Genomic DNA, 21,907 nt, shown 5'->3' on the forward strand with positions numbered 1-21,907 from the left:
TGACGGCCCCTCTCTAGTTCATAATGAAGTGCCCTGGGCCCTGCTAGTCTGAATTCATGGTAAGGGTAAAATGCATGCCCATGAAAAGAAAATATGCACACGATTTCATGTGCTTGCATACACAACATTTCAGGATGAATAAAGATTAGGTGTGATAGTTGAATTTCTCATGAATATGTAATAGAGCATTCCAATCCCGGCCGTTGTTCAAGACCATTGTCAGGGTGTTAAGCACACACTCCCATACACACCAGTTGACCCCTATGCAATATCAAAATTTTGTACAGAGGGTTGAAAACAGAGCAAAGTCTGAAACCTAACTTCAAAATAAATTTTGAATTTAATGAAACTGATTTACGTTATTATTTTCATATTACCTCAAAAATTGTACTCTTTATACTCAGCTATTGTTCATATCAATGTCAGTGTTATCTGATATAGTTTGTAAACTATTAAGGATCAAAAGTGGCAAATGTTTTTTTGTAACACCTAGTATGTTACTTACGTTACTTATCGTAATCGATGTTTAATGTAAAAAAAAAATGATAATTTAGCTGGACTAAATAGTGACATCACAGCGATGCGCGAATAGAAATTGGACAAAGACTGATAAAGTAAAGATCATAATCACTCGACTGGAAATCACCAGACTCTAATCTGTCATATTATTTTATAAAGAACAAGTTGACAGAATGTGTAAGCTAAAAAGATAAAAATAAAGCTGTATGTGACGTCTCGTATGTGTTAGTCTTTTATCTGGCAATGATCCAAGAATGCCTTTAAGCAAAATTTTGCAACTTCACCATGTTGAAGACATTGCTTTTATTTTCTTAAGCATTTCTCAAGCGACGTGTTCTGTACTAATTCAATTCAATTCGATTCAATTTATTTGTTCAATTTATCTGCATGAAATGAATCTGATTAAAAAATGTTTGAGGAGGAAATCCTGTCTGAAAGTTTCTGTCATACTGTAAAATTCTATAAGTATACAAAGAGATCAAAGATATTCAAACCCTCATTTTTTTATTTCAGGAGTGGATGCTCGAGTGTTTGGTTCTGTTATTGAATATGTTTTGTCTTATATAATTCATATAATTACGATTTGATTCATATGAGATAAAATTCGCATAATTAGCTACAGAAAAGTCTTGTCGTGTCACTGCAATAGCTACTGATGTATTAGTAATAGATGCATCGACTGCTGATGGAAATGAAACGTCGAGAAGCGTGTTTTAGCTGCTGTCGAATGATAATGCTTATTTGTCAACGTCTGTGTTCATAAATTTGTACAGTTGAGCGCCACTCATAAAATCGTGAAGCCCAAGGTAACTTGTCATTCACGGTGTTTGAATTCAGTTCTAGAGACATGCAATAAATAGGTTGTACTTCTGTATGATAGCATGCAGAATTGATAAGTATTTCATCTGTGTAAGTGCACCTCTTCATTAATTTTGATTGGATCCCTTTGAGATGAACGAGAATCACGAGAATTCAGACAGTGTGCGCTTTGTTTGTTTGTTTGTTTGTTTTTTACTGTATTACCGTGAAACTTGCTGAGAATTCACATGTTATTCCTTAATCGTATGTAATAAACTATTCATGGAATTCATCACATTTATGGCGGACATCCCATTTTCGTAATCCCGACGTCAATAGAGAGAATCGTGGTCGTGACGCTTACTAGTACTGAGTGTGTGCGTGTGTGTATGTATGTTTTCCGGTGCATGGCGTAGTTGAGAGTAGCGCAATATCAATTTTCAAATGCTGTCCACGGTAAAACTATAGTTTATGATACCAATACCTTGTCAGTGACTGCTTTGGTCAACGCTGGGACACATAAAATGTATCGGCAGTAATTTTTCAAAAGCATGTTTTTGTTTTTGCTTTTGTTATGACATGATCTGATCGACTTGAATGCATCACACATAGATTACAATGCACCATAACACTTGGCATTTTTTTTCAAAAACCATAAAGATACTTTGCAGTCTTTTCAAAACATTTTTCAGCTCTTGTGCCCCTTGACATCCTATGTAGGCCAAATCCCATTTAAAAAAACAAATATAAACTCACATACACCCAAATACCACGAATACACGCATATCGACTTTATTCACATCCCAGAATATCATGCTGTAATAGATCGATGTCGTTTGTTATAATTATTTCTATATAGTGTTTTTTTCGCGTTGAACCTAAGAATTGATTGACGTTTACTCTGCTATTTGTGTTTTGTTAGAAATATTTGACACATGTCAATTAGACACCATGGGCCAGATATTTGGAACAATCTCCCCGAGCAAATAAAGGCTACTATTAAAGTATATTCTTTCAAGGCAGTTATGAACAAGCGCCTTTCATCGAAATGAAATAGCCTTTGACATTGTTTCATACCACAGGAAACCTATTTTAGGCTAACTCACACAGATAAACTGAGAGTCGATTAACTTCGTTTCATGAGTCTATTACAAAGTATACTCACGATCACATCAAAACTAGTCATGCAAACAGAAGCATACTGCACATAAAGGAGATAATATCATACAGACACTAAAACAAACCCAACTATATACCCAAACTTCAAATTAACAATATTGCACTTCACGCCCTGCACAGCAAAGGACAGAACTGTCAGCACACTATAATATTGTAATAGTTGTTTATCCCATATTTGAACTTCTTATCACTTTGCCCTTTAAAACATATAAAACCAAAGCAATTTTTCCTTCTGTTTCTCTCTCTCTCCCTCCCTCCCTCTCTCTCTCTCTTTCTCTCTCCCTCTCTCTCTTTCACCAGATGATGTAGTTGATTATAAAGTTCTATTTTTAGGTACGTCCCTCACAAGTTACATAAGTCAAACTTCACTTCAAATTTTACCATTGTTCGATCCATGTTACTTATGAGTATACGTGCGTACATGAACATCAATACACAGTGATCAGTGATGTTGTATTGCCTATATTATGAAAGAATATCCTGTGAAAACTTTGTTTCTTGAAAGAATGGTTACATGAAGACACTTTTTATAAGTGTAATAGCGCTGATTTATTATGGTTATTTGTAATGATGCTTATTTTTATTTTGTAATGCTTATTTGTAATGGCTATTTGTAATGATGCGTATAATGAATTTCCCTGTTTATTTACAACTCATGTTGAAATTCTTGATTTTCACGTACACTGTGCATAATGTAATTGATTTTACGTTGCGATGGAGAGAAATAAAAAATAAAATGAAATGAACGGAATAGTTGTTTTCCACCCGAGCAGCACCATGCACTTTTAACACCAAATATGTAGAGGTGAAGATTAACATGATAAGGAAGGGTTGATTCGGTTTACAGGGGTTAGAGAAGGATGTATTTATACAGCAGAAATACACATGCGAATAAATCTGAATTTTCAACTGTTTCAATAACTGTTTTCAACCAATGATTTCCACAAGAGTGATAATCAAGTTTCCGAGTTCTATAAACTTCAAAAGCTGGAATCCTTGGAACATACCGAGGTTGGATATTGTGAGATATTTATTGAATGAGATAATTAACATGTAAAATATTGCACGTATCATTTATCAAACGTAATGAACATCGACACATAAGAGAGGTAGAGGGGGAGGGGTAGCCCTATATATATATAACGAATTGCGAGTAAAAATAAGAACTGATATTGATATTGAAGGTTGTGAAAGCCTGTTTGTGGAAATCATTAATGATAAAATGAAAAATAAGATAATTGGTGTTATATACAGGCCACCAAATCATAAAACCGAAATGTTTTTAGAAAATTTTGATGAATGCCTCAACACGATTACACAAGAAAATAAGGAAATTTATATTATGGGCGACTATAATATTGATATGACGAAAATAGATACTTTAGCGGTAAAATTAAAAACTATTCTTTTTTCATATGCTTTCCATTCCCATATTGATAACCCAACAAGAATATCCCAAACATCTAAAACCTTGTTGGATAATATTTTTTCTAATAACTTTTCTGTAAATAAATTCATTAATGGTATTTTATATTATGATATATCTGATCATTTACCGATATTCATTATTCTTCGTTATTCTGAAAACGTCAAAAGTATTTCAAAACCCAGGCCGATAATGTACAGAAAAGAATCAGACGAGAATATTGAATTACTTAATCTTGATTTAGTGAAGGAAGAATGGCAAGAAGTGTATCTTCAAAATAACGCCGATAAAGCTTATGATATTTTCCTAGATAAACTTTTATATTATTATCGAAAAAACATTCCTTTAGTTAAGAAAAAAATACGCAGAAAGAACAAACATCCCTGGATTACAAAGGGAATCATCAATTCAATAAAAACCCGTAATAAATTGTATAAACTGGCGATTACTACCCACAATACAAAACATTTTACAGATTACAAAAAGTATAGAAATATACTCAGTAATTTGATTCGTATTTCTCGTAAAATGTATTATTCTGATAAGTTTGATAATCAAAAGGATAACGTAAATGGTTTATGGGAAACTATATATGAAATAACAGGTAAAAATAATAAGGAAACATCGTCCGTTTTTTATAATGACAACAAAGAACTCATAAACCCTGATGAAATATCTGATGCTTTTAACTCATACTTCGTAAATATTGGTCCCCAATTAGCTTCAAAAATAAAAAACAAACATGTTCATTCAAACTTTACTGAATTTCTTCCACCAAACTGCGACAAATCCCTTTTCTTTACCCCAACAGATGAGGAAGAAATACTGGAGATTGTTAACAGATTAAAGCCAAGTAGATCTAGTGGCCATGATGAAATAAGTGTTTATATACTGAAGAAAATCATCAAACAAATAACCACACCTTTATCTTACATTTTCAATCTTTCACTGTCTTCTGGAATATGCCCAAACTCATTAAAAATTGCGAAAGTAGTTCCAATTTTCAAAAGAAAAGACGACCCTTCTCTTTTAACAAATTATAGACCAATATCGTTATTACCTAGTATTTCTAAAATTCTGGAAAAAATTATTCATAAACGCCTGTACATTTTTCTTCATGTAAATGACCTACTTATACCTAATCAGTTTGGATTTAGAAAGGGCCATTCCACCGATTTAGCTATAATTCAATTGTTAGATAAGATTACTGAATCTTTTGCAAATAAAAAACATTTTATAGGAATTTTCATGGATTTATCAAAGGCTTTTGATACCATAGATCATGATATATTAATTTACAAATTAAAAAGATATGGTATTCGTGGTTTAGCACTTTCTTGGATTATTGATTATTTATCCAACAGAAAGCAATATGTACTATTTAAGTCATCTAAATCTCCGAATTCTAATATTGTATGTGGTGTTCCCCAGGGATCAATTCTTGGCCCCCTACTGTTCCTTGTATATATTAATGATATAATAAATACATCAAAAACTCTTAAATTTATACTTTTTGCGGATGATACTAATATTTTTTACTCTCATGAGAACCTTGAAACACTGTTTAATACTCTGAACACGGAAATAGACAAAGTCTCCCGATGGTTTATATGTAATAAATTATCCCTTAAAGGGTGTGTACAGTTCTGGTCGAGGTGAGGATTTAGCTTTTAACGTTTTGCGAGATATTCAGAAACCACTCTATGAGATGTCAAAGAGCATGCAATTCTAAGGGGTATCAAATGTTTATGTGATGAAAATCGGTTTTGAAATGGCTGAGATATCCAAAAACAAGGTGAAACAAAGAGATCCTAATAAAGTTGGGGCCTGTCGCCTTTTATTATCATCACTTTTTTGGATATCTCAGCCATTTGAAAACCAATTTTCATCAAATAAACGTTGAATCCTTCTTAAAATTACATGCTCTTTCATATTTCATAAGAGGTTTCTCATTATCTCACTTAAGAATGTTCAAAACATGAATCCCCACCTCAACCAGTACTGTACGGTCCCTTTAATGTCTCTAAAACAAATTTTATACGTTTCAAACCTACTGCTTCACAGAACATTAACAGCAGTTATAATATCAATATTGATGGATTATCTTTAACTGAAGTAAGATTTACTAAATTCTTAGGAATCACAATTGACTCGAGTTTAACTTGGAACGATCACATTCATAATATCCACACGTCTGTCTCAAGAACTGTAGGAATTTTATATCGACTGAAAAACTTCATTTCTCAAAATTCCCTGACTATTCTATACAATGCATTGATCTTACCACATATCACATACTGCAATATCGCTTGGGGAAACTGTGGCTCAACTAAAATTAATCCAATTTTTACTCTCCAAAAACGTGCTGTACGTTTGATTACCAATTCCCGTTACTTATCCCCATCCAATCCCCTATTTCGTCAACTAAAAACATTGAAAATTGAGGATCTTCACACCTTTCAAACTGCTGTTTTTATGTATAAATATACATTTAATTGTCTTCCAAAAATTTTTGATGGCTTCTTCACTCCAAATTTCACCGTTCATTCATATCCAACACGTCAGTCGTCCGATTACCATCTCGAAAACCCCAGAATCATTTTAGCTCAAAAATCATTAAAGCACAATGGACCAGATATTTGGAATTCTTTACCCCCTAATTTAAAACAACGTACGTCGTTGAACATTTTCAAACGAGAACTAAAAAACACCCTCATAATCCAGTATACTTCTGACACATAAATATTCATACCACCTGGTCAACAAACACCCTAAACAATGAGTTCACGGCCATAACTGAAGTAACATTCACCTCATCACACTGATACACAAAATAACACTCAACGTACAAACCAAGATTCATCCCAACACAATGCACACCGCACTGCACCGCACGCCCTTCGCACAATTACTTCCCACTCAGTGAGTGGCAAGATTTTCTTTATGTATCTCTTCGTTGAGCCCATTGCACAATTACCCCCCACTCAGTGAGTGGCAAGATTTTCTTTATGTATCTCTTTACCTGGGGCCATCATCCTCGTCAAGCTTAGCTTATGATGATGGTCCCCTGCATTTCATCTTTATCATTTCCTATTGCTTCCTTTCATATATGATATTCGTTCTTGAAAAAAAAAGAAAATGTATGTAAGATCCAAACGTTACGAATATTAGCTGTGTAAATGACTATGTAAGTATCTTGTTGATTTGTTGATTTGTATTGATTTTGAAATGCAGAAATAAAAACTGAACTGAACTGAACTGAACTGAACATGAAACTCCACAACTGAGTACTTGCAAATATTCATATTCAATTTCAAACACAAATTCATATTCATTTAGAGCTTTCTGCATAGAGCACAATATTGTGTATTATTTCATGAAGTACAGTTTTCTTTTCCAGTTCATCGAAAACAATAAGAGATATTTATTGGTACATGCAAATGTAATTATCGAGGTGTACGTGACCAGACTGCATGGTAATAGAATTTGAAGATACTATCGTATATATTGATTTAAAGCTGTTCAGACTCAGAATAGAAGAATAAATGGTGATCTGACTAAGTAATTGTAGAATTTATCGGCATGTGATTGGTCTGATTGAAGTGCTGAGGGCTGTCACTAAATAAGCAAATACATGTAAATTGAAGAGCCAATTGCCTGGAAAACGGGCAGGTATAATTATCATACGTTGAAAGTGGAATTTTTATTATTGTTATTACCATCATTACAACGGTTTATTTGGTAAAGGCATGGAAACTCGTAGCCTGAAGGCTAAAGTACACTGCAATAGCATATGAATACCTCCCAATTAGATAGAACACATTGCGCTGTCATACATAACAGCCACAATGATAAAGAAATCAGAACTGAATACGAATATATTGCACAAAAATATTACCACATGTTTTACCAAAAAAAGCAGAAGTATGAATATTACACACCATCCTTCATCATTGTACATATCAAAAATAAATAAATAAAACCCGCTAAATTATATTCTAAAGATATACTTTCGTAAAACAGCAAAAAGAAAATAAATAAATAAATAAAAAACAAACAAACAAACAAACACTGGGCCGATACTATATATAAGGAAAGTATCTTTAAAACAAATCATATCACCATTATTTGATATACAATAAAGAGCTTTCAACCAAAAGGCGCTAAATCCACTGAAAACGATGAATTAAGCGCCTTTTGGAAGCAAACTCTTCAAATATACCAAGATGCATGTACACAGACTAGTGACAGTAAACATGGATAATCTGTACAAAGGCCACATCAATACCCTGGTTCAGTTGACGGAAGAGAGAAAGGCGTGTGTGATTGGCTTATCATGTAGAGTCAATCATTGAGAGTAGTCGATGAAAGTCGGTTCGGTTTGCATCATTCATCGATGAAAATTCCGTATGACGGAATCACGTAATTATGCAGCAAGCATGGGTTTTGCATCTTTGAGAAATAAATTATCTATATATCATCTATATCATCGACCCCCCCCCCCAAAAAAAAAAATGGAATTTCGCATGACTCTAAAGTTGCTGCCATTTTATGACCACAAATTACTAGGCTCTATTCCTGATCGTACGCATTATTTGCCTATAATACTTATTCTATACTATCTGCTTTATTTAGTTTTGTTTGGTGTTGTTCGATTTTTTTTTTCTTAAGGAGGATTAGCTGATTGTATACGGCAAACAATGAATAATTTGGTTGTTCTTATCAGGCAATGGTAAAGTAGAAGGGGATTATGGATAAAAAACGATCATTTTTCTCATCTAAACAGATGCTGTATAACAACAGGACCACTCTGAACAAGATATGCTTAAGTATAATCTCAAACTAACTATAATCTCAGATAGTTGAGATTTCCAGAATAAATCACCTCCAGCCGGTGTGTTATATTCTCATATCATTTTCCGTGTTGCCCAAGGAAAAATTTTATTTATAACAGAACGTAACCACTTATGTCGGAATATCGGTGAACATGCATATTATACCCTGTAACTGTTTTGACAGTGCCTATAGTGATATGACGTCATCACGAGCTTGACACTGGGCAGATAAGGTCATGAGCTCGACACTGCTTATAATGTCGGTCTCGTTGGTTTTTTTTCCCTTATATAGTGTCGAGATTATGGGCCTTATTTGTAGAGTTTCGAACTGGTAGACTATATAGCCCGTGGGTACACATCTAGCTGATCCATGGGTTTTGTTCACTTGATGTCTATAGCTCGTGGGCAGTATGACTCGTGGGTTGTGTAGGATTATATAGTAGGCTGTATGATTCGTGGGTGTCGAGCTGATGACGTGCATCCGGTGATAATTATTACCCCGTGTTGAGACTTAGTCTGTCTTTGTTCGCAATATTGTATGGGATGACAATGTACTCGTAGTCTGCCTCTTGACATTGTCTTGCGTCTTTTCAACATCATACCATTTTGTAGTTCGACTTTGCGCATGAGCAAAAAAAAAAAAAGAAGAAAGAAATTAAATTCATTGAGATAAGAATCTGTGTTATAATGATTCAGGTGATCCTTAATTCGGGTGCACGTCACGAGACCGACACCCACGAGTCATACAGCCAAAGAGTCATACAGCTCACAAGTCATCTACAGCCCATGAGATATACAGCTCACGAGTCTTACAGCCTCTCAGTTCGATACTAAGGCAACAAGGCCCACGAGACCGACACATTCCGCTCCGTGTTGTATCTGTCGAACTCGTGGGCTGTTTTCACTTAGTGTCGGTCTCATGGGCTTTATTTGCCTAGTGTCGAACTCATGGGCTGTAACATGACTCGTGAACTGTATGACTCATGGACCTGTTTTCAATGTCGAACTCGTGGGCTGTACGACTCGTGGGTGTCGGTCTACTGGGATGACCCCCCTTAATTGTATATAGTGCTTATAGTTTGTTACTTTGTTATACCCTGTATAAACAATACATGCGATGTGAAATGAAAGCTTCTCCTTTACAACTGAGAGGCAACTTGATCTGATTGTTAGATCGCAGCTAAAGGGACTGTACAGTACTGGTTGAGGGAAGGAGTCAGGTTTATAACATTCATAAATGAGATAATGAGAAACCTCTTAAGAAATATGGAAGAGCATGTAATTTTAAGAAGAATTTAACGCTTATTTGATCAAAATTGGTTTTCAAATGGCTGAGATATCCAAACAAAGCGATTCTAAAGTGTGGGACCCACACTTTATTAAGATCGCTTTGTTTTACTTTGTTTTTGGATGTTTCAGTCATTCCAAACCCGATTTTCATCAAATAAACTTTGAATTCCTCTTAGAATGGTATGCTCTGTACTATTTCGTGCATGTTGTCTTGGTATCTCGCAAAAACTTAAAAGCCCAATTCTGAGCTCCACCAATACTGTACCATCCCTTTAATATGCGCCAATTGTACTAATTTAAACGGGTGAAGTTGCTATATACTAAGTATCTTATATCCCCGTTCCACAGACAAGACTGGCTGTTCTACAGGGAGACGGGGTATGGCAGTTTAACCGCCTAACCACCGACTCTTTCGTTTTTGTTTGTCTGGGTTCTGTTTGTTTGTTTGTTTGTTTGTTATTTCTGTTTGCTCGTTAGCGGATTTGGGGAGAATAATGGCAACAAAAAAAAAATTGAAGTTCTTTTTTTATTTTATTCTTTTGGGGGGGTCAGCCGATTGGTGGGGGGGGGGGGTAGGAAGTGGGAGCAAAGACCAAAAAAAAAAAAAATAATAATAATAATAATGCGAAAAAGCTAGATTTGTCCTTGGATAACCCCGTTCCACAGATCGCCGTGAGGCAAAGTCGCCTCACAAAATAACTACAAGCTCGGACGCCATTTTCAGTCGCAAGTCCAGTCAGTGTCAGATAAGTGTCAAGTCAGTCCGATAAGTGTCGAGTCAGTCCGATGTATGGTAGACTGGTGTTGTGCGACTATCGGACGTGTCCAGCCGACGTCTTGAGACAGTCTGTTGATTTTCCGTCGATTGGACAGGCATGAGACATGTAGGTTAATACATGTATGAGTCTTCTCTGAGCACTCAGTGTTGGTGCACACGAGTCTCTGGGGATCATCGGGTCAGACTTTGTCGGAACTCATCGCCAAACATGGGGCTCAGATGAGCCTGCGATGGTCAGTGGAATCAGAAAAAAAAAAGAATATTATTTCCAAAAATGTGCACAATGAGCTTACTAGTATATTTATTGTCCAATGAGGTGCCTCTGGAGGGACTTTCCTGAAACGTTATGTGCGAACTGCATGGCTAGTGCGATTTTGGTTCTGTATAGAAAACAGTAGGGCCCATAGGCCTACTGTTGTGGACGTTTTATTCAAACATAACAAGGTGGTTATATCCTTAATTGGGGCAATGATGTTAACAATGCCCCGAAAACCAGCATTATCATGTATCTGTTTTATAACATGTTAAGACACGGTATGAAGACAGGAGCTGTAATGAAGAACGAGTTTACCCAAATGTGTGTTTATTAAGTGAATGCAGCAATAGTAGAACTCATCAGTAAAGTTTCAGGAAAGTTCCTCCAAAAGTTACAAAGTTTTAAAGTAACAAACGCAAAGATTTAAAGTTTCAGTAACCGCATCATGGGTGAGAATAGTTTGGCGATGACACTCTCTAGTAACTGTAAAGGCAATGATATCTAAATGAAAGCAAATAAAGAGATTTATACAAACAATTTTTTTTTTCTCAAAGGGGGAAAGTACACAAGTCATTCCCTCGACTTGTTTCTGAGCAGGGGAAATGATATCGCCCTTAACATGTCAGTAATAAGTAGAGGTTGCGTTCTTTCCATAAGAAATTATACATTTTGTGGATGCTTCGAGTATTTGCGTATATAGACAATATTGTCAGTTCCACTTTGACAGTTAAACTTTGGCAGCTTTATTATGATTCCTGACAACCCTTATAGGGTATTGGGAATAGACAATGATTTCATGTATTCTGTACAAATCCTTCCGATTTGTCAAGGTATTTATACTGGTAAAAGATAATCGCAATAACAATTTAGGATAATCACTGAGAATGATGACATGATATTCACAATCAGACAAAAAAAAAAGAAGAACATGAAGAAGATATTGGATTATACCCCTGAAGGATATCGTCCAAATAATAAGATATGGAGCTAGCATGCAAAAACTGATTCCCCGCATATGGTATAGTGCGCGCATTTATTTTTGCGCATGTTCAGCTGCATGCGCGTGCTATGACTTCACGTATGCCTACTTTACGTATCACTTGCAGTGCACGCAAATGGTGTAAACGTCAAGGGATTCATACTGGTAAAAGATAACCAGCACGTTGCCACTGTCCATATTTTTTGTGATTCTTCATGCTTTTTGAGTGAATTTTGCGGGAAACATGAAGATAAAGCCTTGCATTTTGCAACATCTTCATCTGGACAAAACTTACAGCATGCTGACCGGTAAAAATGTTAAGACCCTTAAGGAATATTTCGATCTGATAGACGTTCATGAGGAAAAATCGATCAATGGTAAGTAGAGTCCTAACTAAGTGTGAAGTTGACTCTTTAGTTGAGTGTTGTGAGCTCTATTTAAGTGACCGAGGAAAATATAAGTATAGTTCTGGAAATATATCTAGAACACAGTCTATACATTATGGGCCTATATACATATTCTACAGTGTGTTCTACTTTGTACAATCAAAATCTTTTAGTATCAATGTAATCGAATGGGGGGATCCAGGAATTCCTTAAAAGGGGGGGGGGGGCAAACAATATTTCTGATGCTATTTCCGGGTTTCAGTTTCAGTTAATTACTTCAGCTATATTAATGATCATATCAATATAACAAACTTTCATTAGACTTCTATACTGTAACATTTAATAGCAAACCCATTTTGGCATCAATTGGAGAATGGATGTTTGAATGTTTGCGAACTTCAAATCGATGGACCGAGACATCTAGCATTAGACTAGTGCTTGTTTTGATAAGGTTGACGCATTTGGTAATCATCCTTTTGTCCTTAATTCAACTACTTAGTAAATCCTTTGTGTTATAGATCGAGGGGAAAGCTAGACCAAAATGAATGAACAAAACGGTGCAGAATTTGGTATACAGACGTATATTTTCAAGAGGCAGACGAGGAGGTAGAACTCATCAAAGTCAATACAACACAAGTAGATAAAATTAGTTTCGCTTAAGATCCGTCATTGCGCCGATTACGGTTAAATTTTCATTAACATTTGAAATTCTTAATGGGATGGAGGAGGGTATGCAATAGTGAAAGTTATGGCGGAAGATGGGCCTATGAGACGTTTTGAATAACATTTTTAGCTTCGTTTATATATTCTTCGTTTGTGCTTGAAACCTATGAGTGTTTTCAACCTTAGTGTTTTCTCGTCATTATACTCACAGATATCCAGTTCTACCAGGTCCTCAGCTCAATGACGGATCTGAAGCGGAACCAGATCTACAGTGTCTTCGACATGCTCGACATCGACGGCTCTGGTCAAATCGACTTCGATGAGTTCTACCTCCTCGTCTGCATCTTGATCTCACTGAAGGTATAATAAATGAAAATGGTGAAACATAACAATAAAACATCGTTTTCAAAGTGACACATGGTAGGATTCGCATATAAAGCTTGCCCGCCCGACGTTACTACAGCTGTATTCATTGAACATGATGTTCAAACAAAGGATGAACTTGTATACACCAGGTGACCATAATGGTCGGTCAATTTACACTTGAGAAAGCATTCATTGCATTATTTTTGCTTTGAATGTATTTACAACAATATCTTCTATAAACAACACTACTGATATTGCGAAATACCGCTTTTGCTGTCAGGTGATTGAGCAGGCAAGTACCATTTATAAAGATTACTTGAAAAAAGATGACATAGATGCATTACATCTCAGTAAATTTAAAAACCAACTCGCCCTGTCATCACAATTTTTTTTTTTGCCTGCTCATGCGCAAAGTGGAACACCGAACTGGCTTATTTTCATGCTTGACCACCTCATCACTGGCCCGTTTCTCTACGCAGGACAAGGACGAAAAACAGTTCATCTACCGCCATTCACGCACCGTCTTCGAACTCCTTGATGAGGACGGATCTCAAAGCATCTCGGCCCAAGAGTTTTCGGCCTTTGGATTTCTTTTTAACTTCTACGGTGATGCCGTCAAACAGATTTTCAATGATTTTGACATCTCTGGAGATCAGGTGTTTATTTTTTATTTTTTGAAAAGACTATTATGCCTTAAGTTACTAGTATTTTGCAAGATTATGCTCATTAGAGTATTTTATTATATGTATATAGGCCTATTCTGCCACTCTATGTATTAGTTCATATGACACGAATTTATTTCTTTTAACATAATCCTTTCGGGAGATCCAGATAGTCGCAATCCAATATAAGAAGGGCGGGATAAAAAAAAAAACAAACAAAAAAACTGGTGCAGTGTCAAAGCGCTGATATGTATACATCTACTATACAACTGTTATGAAATACAGACATGAAAAGATATATATAACAAGAGATGCAGAAATTAAGTTGAATTATACGAAAATACTACATTTTCAACGAAGAGTTGTAATTATTTTCTAACTCTCCATCCAGGAGCTGGATTACAAGGAGTTTAAGATGTTCGCTATGGCTTGCATCGATCGGCAGAATGAGATTGATCGAAAGAAACGAGAACAGCTTGAGAGGCAGAGGAGACGCCGGGAGGCGAAGAGACTCCGCCGGCTCCACGGAGGCGGAACGTGGGACTGGCTTGGAGCTTGCACAATTCTGTGATCCAGAGACGCGTAATGCCAAAGCTCTGATTGAGAGATTCATTGGAACTCTATGGGATAGACAAAGAACAAAAAGAAACCACAAAAACAAACAAACAAACAAACAAGATAAACAAACAAAACACTGCAAATGCTCTGAAACAGTTGCATCAGAGTAAAACACATCGAGTCGACTGAATGTTGAAAGAAAGTTGTGACAATGAATATGTATGTGAAACGTCGGTCTTCTGAGATGGCATTTGATTAGATTGTTTTGAACATCCTTGGAAACACTAACCCATTTTAATGTTCCTCTTGCCACAAGTTAGTGTGCGTACTAACTGGGGCGCTGGGTTAGCGGAGGTGTGGTCCTTCTATATAGAAGAGTGCTTAATCTGAAGAGATTACTCTATAGGTAATTATAGACAATACACACACACACACACACGCATTTACACACACAGTTACACGAGATGTAGATATAAAATATAGGTATATACAATGTATATACTTTTGTATGTGTTAGATTTTCTTGTATGAGTCATAACCGTAGTTCTTGTCATCATACACATCGCACAACCCGAGTGAACAAAATGCATCTCCTCCAAAATAGCCATAAATTATTAGAAGCTTACTTCCATTGTTCGAGTTTATTACTGTGTGTCCCTGGTTCTGATTCGGTTAATTTCCTGCTGTAATCATGTTCCCTTGTGTGTTCTTGGCATGTCTTCCTACATGGCGTAACGTGATTTTTTTTCTTTTGGTCTTTTCTTATCATTTCTAACATGTCTAATGTCATTTTACAACGTCTGCTTACTATGCTTCGTATCGCATATCCGATGTTTTAACGTGTTCCGATAATTGTTTTAACATGCAATGTGATTTACCTTAAATTTCCTGTCACTACAATACTCATGTACTACTTTTTACATGATTCCCTGTTACATGTATAAGGAGACCTCTGGGGGCTAAATGTGATTGAGTCCTGTGTGGTTTTGATTGAAAGTCAGTAAGTCCTAAAGTAAGTAAAAACACGGGTGCCGCAATGTAGGCCTATAGTTTTGTCCTAGTGTAGACAACAGTTACACGTAAGTGATGTTCTGCAAAATAAACTTTCCATCCGGCATCGCCCGGTATTTCTACAAGAAGACCTTCTCATGTCCCATCGATACGCCATGTCAGATGACATTAGGATCGTCGTATTTCACAAATTTTAGATGTCAGTTTGTCGTAAATCAATAACTTCGACACCGAAGATAATGACACCGATATGGACATCATCACTGTTCCGCGCAACTTTTATGTTTTAATGGCCTGGGTATACAATATTGATTTTGAAAGTAGGCCTATACGTATATAATGTCTGGGTCAAAACAAAATGTCACCGTACAAGAAAATAAACGGTATACTATAATGATACATATATATTTAATAGGTGTATACTGATTGTGCAGAGCGAATAAATATAAAGGAGTTTCATGGAATTGAACAACAATCAAGACCACTTGTGGCAAGCATTATCATTGATGCGTACTCGATTAGCTGACGAGAAAGACAACCAAGTTTGCCGAGTACAAGTAAATGTGATCAAAGTGATACAGGCCGTGCCCGATGTATTCAGTTTTCATGAGCGTGGTTAGGGGAGCAAACTTGTGATTTTTGCTTAATATTAATCCATAGTTGACACAAGAAACAAAAATCTTGATATTTTACATTGAAAAGTTCCGAAACTTTTAGGTAACGCGTACAAATTAAAGATTTATGCCCGAGTCTTTAATAGTGATTCCTTCATCAACACCATTCAAACAATAAACAATGAAGTTCAATGAAGTTGTAATTTAGCAAAGGGTTCAAAATGAGAAAGGACAATACACTGTACATGACTATTAGAAATATGCTATAGGTGCACAATAGGCATATTTCCCTCATTCAGAAACTGTGGGCATTTGTTTTGGCTGAATTTTGCCGATATTCCTTACCATGCCACTGTGTTATATGCTCATGCAGTATACATGTACAATAATTATGAAGCAATATTACACTAAAGTGCGTCTATAGATCCAGCATGGTTTCTCAATGGTCATTCTCCGGTTTTACATAGTAGACTTACTTGAAAATACAAAACAAGATTCAAGATTCAAGATTCAAGATGATTTGTTGTCATGTATAAAATATACATAAAATTTGTTTTCGGACATACATAAAGATAAAGGTGCATAAATGAAGGAATATAGATAATGGAAATAACTTAACATGAGTTTTATACCATACATATACATAAAATACATACATTTGATAAAAAAAATAAAAATATCGCATTGAAATTACAATGCAGAGGGAAGAGAAAGGTTAAGAGGACAGGAGAAGAATAAGCGTATGAAGAGTATGCAATTTTTTTTCTTTTTTTTTCCTTGTCGTCCCATCGCCCCACCCAGGCACTTCCATATGCCGGAGCACTCCTCCAGTTGAGGCTTTAACACAATGTTCTACACACCACCACTACCCCCTCCACCCGCTCTCACAGAGTACACATTCACACACACCCACACACACACACCCACACACACACACACACGCACGCACACACACACACACACACACACATACCCCACATCCGCGAGTTACACCCATATAAACTTACACATACACACACACATACACCAAAACTATCACCTAATCAACGTGAAAGAGCGCTCCAGCACCCAAAAGCCTGGGCAAGGATAGGAGACAGCAAATTATCTCAAAGAGAATTTGCTGCGCGGCAAAGGCATTCGTACAACATACTAAAATATAACAGGCAGTGTGACATGTTACAAATGCTCAATAGTGTTATCATATTTGTATTTTGTTTAAAAGTTCTCTTAATTCTTTTTTCTTCTTTCCTTTTCTGCATATTATGTTCCAGTAACAAATACAATATATAATAAATTAACAATATTTCATCACAAAATCTAAAATAATGTAATACAGGAAACAGATTATAGCACAAAATGTGTGTGTGTGTGTGTGTGTGTGTGTGTATGTATTCATATAAATGTGTATGTTAATGTGTGGATGTGTATATATATGTGTGTGTGTGGATGTGAGTTGGTAAAAATTTTCAAATACAATTGTATGTGTGTCATTAAAAAACGCATAACTTAGCTGCACACCTGCACCGTCATACTATACGATGTATGTGTGTGTTTGTGGGTGTGTGTGTGTGTATGTGTGTGTGTATGTGTGTATGTGTGTGTGCGTGTGTGTGTGTGAAAAAAAATGAACAAGTGGTGGATGTGCCACCACCAAACAATAAATATTAATATTGGATCAATATTGTATTTTTAATTGGTATATGTTGTATTCTTTATTTGGTATATATTTGTTTTTGTTTACCATTTTCTTATTTGTTGAAATGTTTGAATATGTATATGCATGTAAATATATGATATCTTTTCATTTTTGAAGCGCCATGAGCACTGAAAAGTGGACCTGTGCGCTATACAAGTAGCCACTATTATTATTATTATTATTATTATTACATGACTTATTTGGAGACTTCATAATCATATTCTTAACCTCAGTTACAGAGGTTGGTTATGTTAAACATAACTTCAGAAGAAGTGACGTGCAAAATTTTTATCGGTGTGTGATGCATGTGGGTGTGGGTGCATTATTTTGTGGACAATGGTGGAGGGGTCAGGCACCTAAGGTAAGTGGATAATGTTCTAGACGTGTGGTGAGCGACTGGGTTACATATCGGCCGGAGCCAAATGGATGATGTTTCCCCTCCCTCCCTTTCTCTTATTTTTTTTATAGATATTTATCTTGAACGTTGTGCGTGATGTTGAGAAACCACTCTGTGAAATGTCAAAGAGCATGCAATTCTAATTCAATCGTACAATGAAGAAATTGCTAGTGCGAATCTGCGTCGAAGACAATTAGAAAGAAAGTGGAGGAAATCGTTGTTAAAGACTGATAGGCAGTTGTATTGTAAACAACGTCTGTATGTCCGTTCACTACTCAGGAAAGCGAAAACTGAATATCATTCTAAACCGAAGTTAATGACTGTGGAAAAGACACAAAGAACCTCTTCCAGGTTGTAAACAAGCTTCTTGGCAGAAAACAGAAATCCCCTCTACCTGAGCATGATTCTGACAAAGAATTGGCTAGCCAGTTTAATCGGTTTTTCTTAGATAAGATAGCGAATATCCTTATACCATGTGTCCGCGTGGTTAAAAGTGAGGCTGCAACTACTTCAAAATTAGACTCACTAAATCCAACCTCTGTAACTGAGGTTAAGAATATGATTATGAAGTCTCCAAATAAGTCATGTGAATTAGACCCTTTTTGTACGGATCTGATAAAAAAATGTGTATCAGTGACTGCCCCTCCCATTACGAGCATAATAAATGGCAGTTTTGCAGCAGGTGTTGTACCAAATGAATTGAAATCAGCGGTGATATTTCCAACCCTCAAAAGACCTCATTTAGATAAGAACATGTTAAACAATTATAGACCAATTTCAAACCTGCCCTATTGTTAGCAAAGTTATGGAACGTGTTTCCTTTACCTACGAGACTACTTGCAGGAGAATGATTTTCTTGATAGCCACCAATCAGCGTATCGCCCTGATCATAGTGTATAGAGACATTACTTACTGACCTAACTCAGTGGCGGATCCAGGGAGGACCGCAACCGGCGCACGCCCCCCCCCCCCATTTTTTGTTGTTGTTGTTGTTGTTGTTGTTGTTGAAACAAAAGAAATAAACAGAAAAAATGGGGTGGAGGGGTGCGTGCGCCCCCCCCCCCTTTAATTTTGTAAACGCGCCCCCTCTTTAAGGAATTCCTGGATCCGCCCCTGTAACTGATCAATGTTTGAGACAGATGGATGCTGGGAATATCACTGCAAGTTGTTTAACTTGATATGTCGGCAGCTTTTGATACTGTCGACCATTCCATTCTCACCCAGACTCTCAGATCTGTTACAGGACTTGCATTAGAGTGGTTTCAATCTTACCTTACCAGCCGTTCACAATATGTTAAGATCAATGACAGTAACTCTGATCCGGCTGCACTTACTTACGATGTCCCGCAAGGGTCTGTAGGTGGACCACTTCTATTCTCACTAGGGCCCTATATCTTTTAAGGATTAGACACATTTTTGAAAGACACGACATTCAGTATCACTGTTATGCAGAAGATATACAAATATCTGTATCTTTTTCACCAACCAGGACTGAACTCTCTGAAGCTGTAACGATTAGAATTATGTATTGATGATGTTAAGGCATGGATGGAAAGAAATGGTCTCAAATTTGATGACAGTGAGTCAGAATCTATTCTGATTAGGATCCAAACAGATGTTGTCTAAGGTGAATTCTGATAAATTTTATGTTAGAATTGGCAATGTATATCAAGCCTTCGAACAAAGTGTGTAATCTTGGTGTTGTTTATGATGCAAATCTGACTCATTCAAAGACCACATTTCATATGACAGATTTCATTTGCGTAACCTGGGCTCAATTCGGAGATATTTAACTAGATCAGCAGCAGAAAAACTGATGCATGCTCTTATTTCGTCTCGTCTAGATTTCTGCAATTCTGTGTTTTGCAGCCTTCCACAAAAAGAACTCAGTAAACTACAACGTCTTCAGAATTGTGCTGCTAGATTACTTACTTTCACGAAGAAAACTGTGCATACTACCCCAATAGGCCTACTTTGGTCCCTACACTGGCTTCCTGTGAAAAATTTATTAACTTCAAGATTCTTCTTCTTGTTTACTGTACATTGCACAAATTTGCCCCTGTCTACTTTCAAAATACTCTTCATCTTCACCAACCACCACGTAATCTCCGTTCATCAAACTCGCTAAAATCACAGGTACCTCGAATCAAGCATAATTGGGGGGATCGGGCTTTTTCATATATGGGCCCAAAACTATATGGAATGGCATACCAAAATCTCTTAGAGAAGCATCTTCCATTGATGGTTTCAAAAAGAATCTCAAGACCTATATTTTCAATTTAAATTGACAAATAATTGTATATCTGTATGTATCGTACGTGTACGTATTTGATAGGCCTATTGTTTGTTGGTTTATTGTCTTATTATTTTCTGTAATACTGTTGTAACGTGACACAATATGTACTCTGTTCTATAGCGCCTTGAGTATCTTTTTTTTAGGTAGAAATGAGCGCTTTATAAGAGTCTCACTATTATTATTATTAAGGGGAATTAAAAGTTTATTTGACGAAAATAGGTTTTGAAATGACTGAGATATCAAAAAAAAAACAAGGTGAACAAAGAGATCCTAATAAGAGGCGTGGCCTGTCGCTTTTTATTATTATCACTTTATTGGATATGTCAGACATTTGAAAACCAATTTTCATCAAATAAACGTTGAATCCTTTTTAAAATTACATGCTCTTCCATATTTCATAAGAGGTTTTTCATTATCTCTTTTAGGAATGTTATAAACCTGAATCCTCACCTCAACCAGTACTGTACAATCCCTTTGATATTTATGTATTCATTTATCAATGTCTATATGCATATATATGTATATATGTATGTATGTATATTGTATTTTATTTTCTTCTTTGTTGTCATGTTGGAAATCCTCATATTATTGTATCGATGATAATGGAATTGATTATAAACCAAGATGGTGGGGAGAAGGGTGATGGTCCGATGCTTGTCACGGTATTGCTTGATCAATCCGCGTGTAATACAGTACATGCTTGTACATAACGGAACGGTGCATCTTATACTTTATATAAAATATTTTATAAAATCAAAGACTATTATTGACATTAAAATAAATAGAATATTAAAAGAAAAAAAAAAGGAAAAAAATCCCATTCTTCCACCTCCGGTGGGACTCGAACCCACAATCCCCGGTTTAGGAGACCGATGCCTTATCCATTAGGCCACGGAGGCTGTTGGCGCTTGAGGTGGTTAATTCATATATATACTCTATACACTTTGTATTTAGTCTCATTTGTAGCATTTTTGTCAATTTATGATACATTGTATTGTACAAATTGATTTGTAATAATAATATTTAAAGTTAAAAACAAAAAAGGAACAACTTTTTGTATATAATACATGTTTACAAGCATTGACATGTTATCCAGGTGGATCTTATTTAATAACAAAACATAATTATTACTAGAAAAGCAAAACTAGACCTAGCTGTTGGAATCATGAGTGTGTTAATTTGCTGACTGCGATTATTG

At 36.0% G+C, this 21,907-nt stretch overlaps 1 protein-coding gene and 1 non-coding gene across 2 annotated transcripts; one reads left to right on the forward strand and one right to left on the reverse strand.

Annotated features, from left to right (window-relative positions):
• The first annotated feature begins 12,304 nt into the window (after positions 1-12,304).
• Positions 12,305-14,708, forward strand: LOC139715662 (EF-hand calcium-binding domain-containing protein 9-like). Its single transcript, XM_071627218.1, has 4 exons — positions 12,305-12,437; positions 13,321-13,469; positions 13,955-14,131; positions 14,529-14,708. Exons 1-4 carry the CDS (start codon positions 12,305-12,307, stop codon positions 14,706-14,708), a joined length of 639 nt encoding a protein of 212 aa, XP_071483319.1.
• A 6,827-nt stretch (positions 14,709-21,535) lies between these two features.
• Trnar-ccu (transfer RNA arginine (anticodon CCU)) lies at positions 21,536-21,608 on the reverse strand. The gene has a single exon. It is a non-coding gene; the product is annotated as a tRNA-Arg (tRNA).
• Positions 21,609-21,907: the final 299 nt, after the last annotated feature.

This window comes from Diadema antillarum, unplaced genomic scaffold (genome assembly GCF_040938485.1).
Source record: "Diadema antillarum isolate AM-2024a unplaced genomic scaffold, OU_Dant_1.0 scf00000053, whole genome shotgun sequence".
NCBI lineage: Eukaryota > Metazoa > Echinodermata > Echinoidea > Diadematoida > Diadematidae > Diadema > Diadema antillarum.

Excerpts from the sequence above, each read along its gene's own strand:
- LOC139715662 (XM_071627218.1), top strand. The coding sequence starts at position 12,305 with ATGAAGATAAAGCCTTGCATTTTGCAACATCTTCATCTGGACAAAACT. Across the intron at positions 13,470-13,954 it reads GCATCTTGATCTCACTGAAG|GACAAGGACGAAAAACAGTT; the intron begins GTATAATAAATG and ends TTCTCTACGCAG. Across the intron at positions 14,132-14,528 it reads TTGACATCTCTGGAGATCAG|GAGCTGGATTACAAGGAGTT; the intron begins GTGTTTATTTTT and ends CTCTCCATCCAG.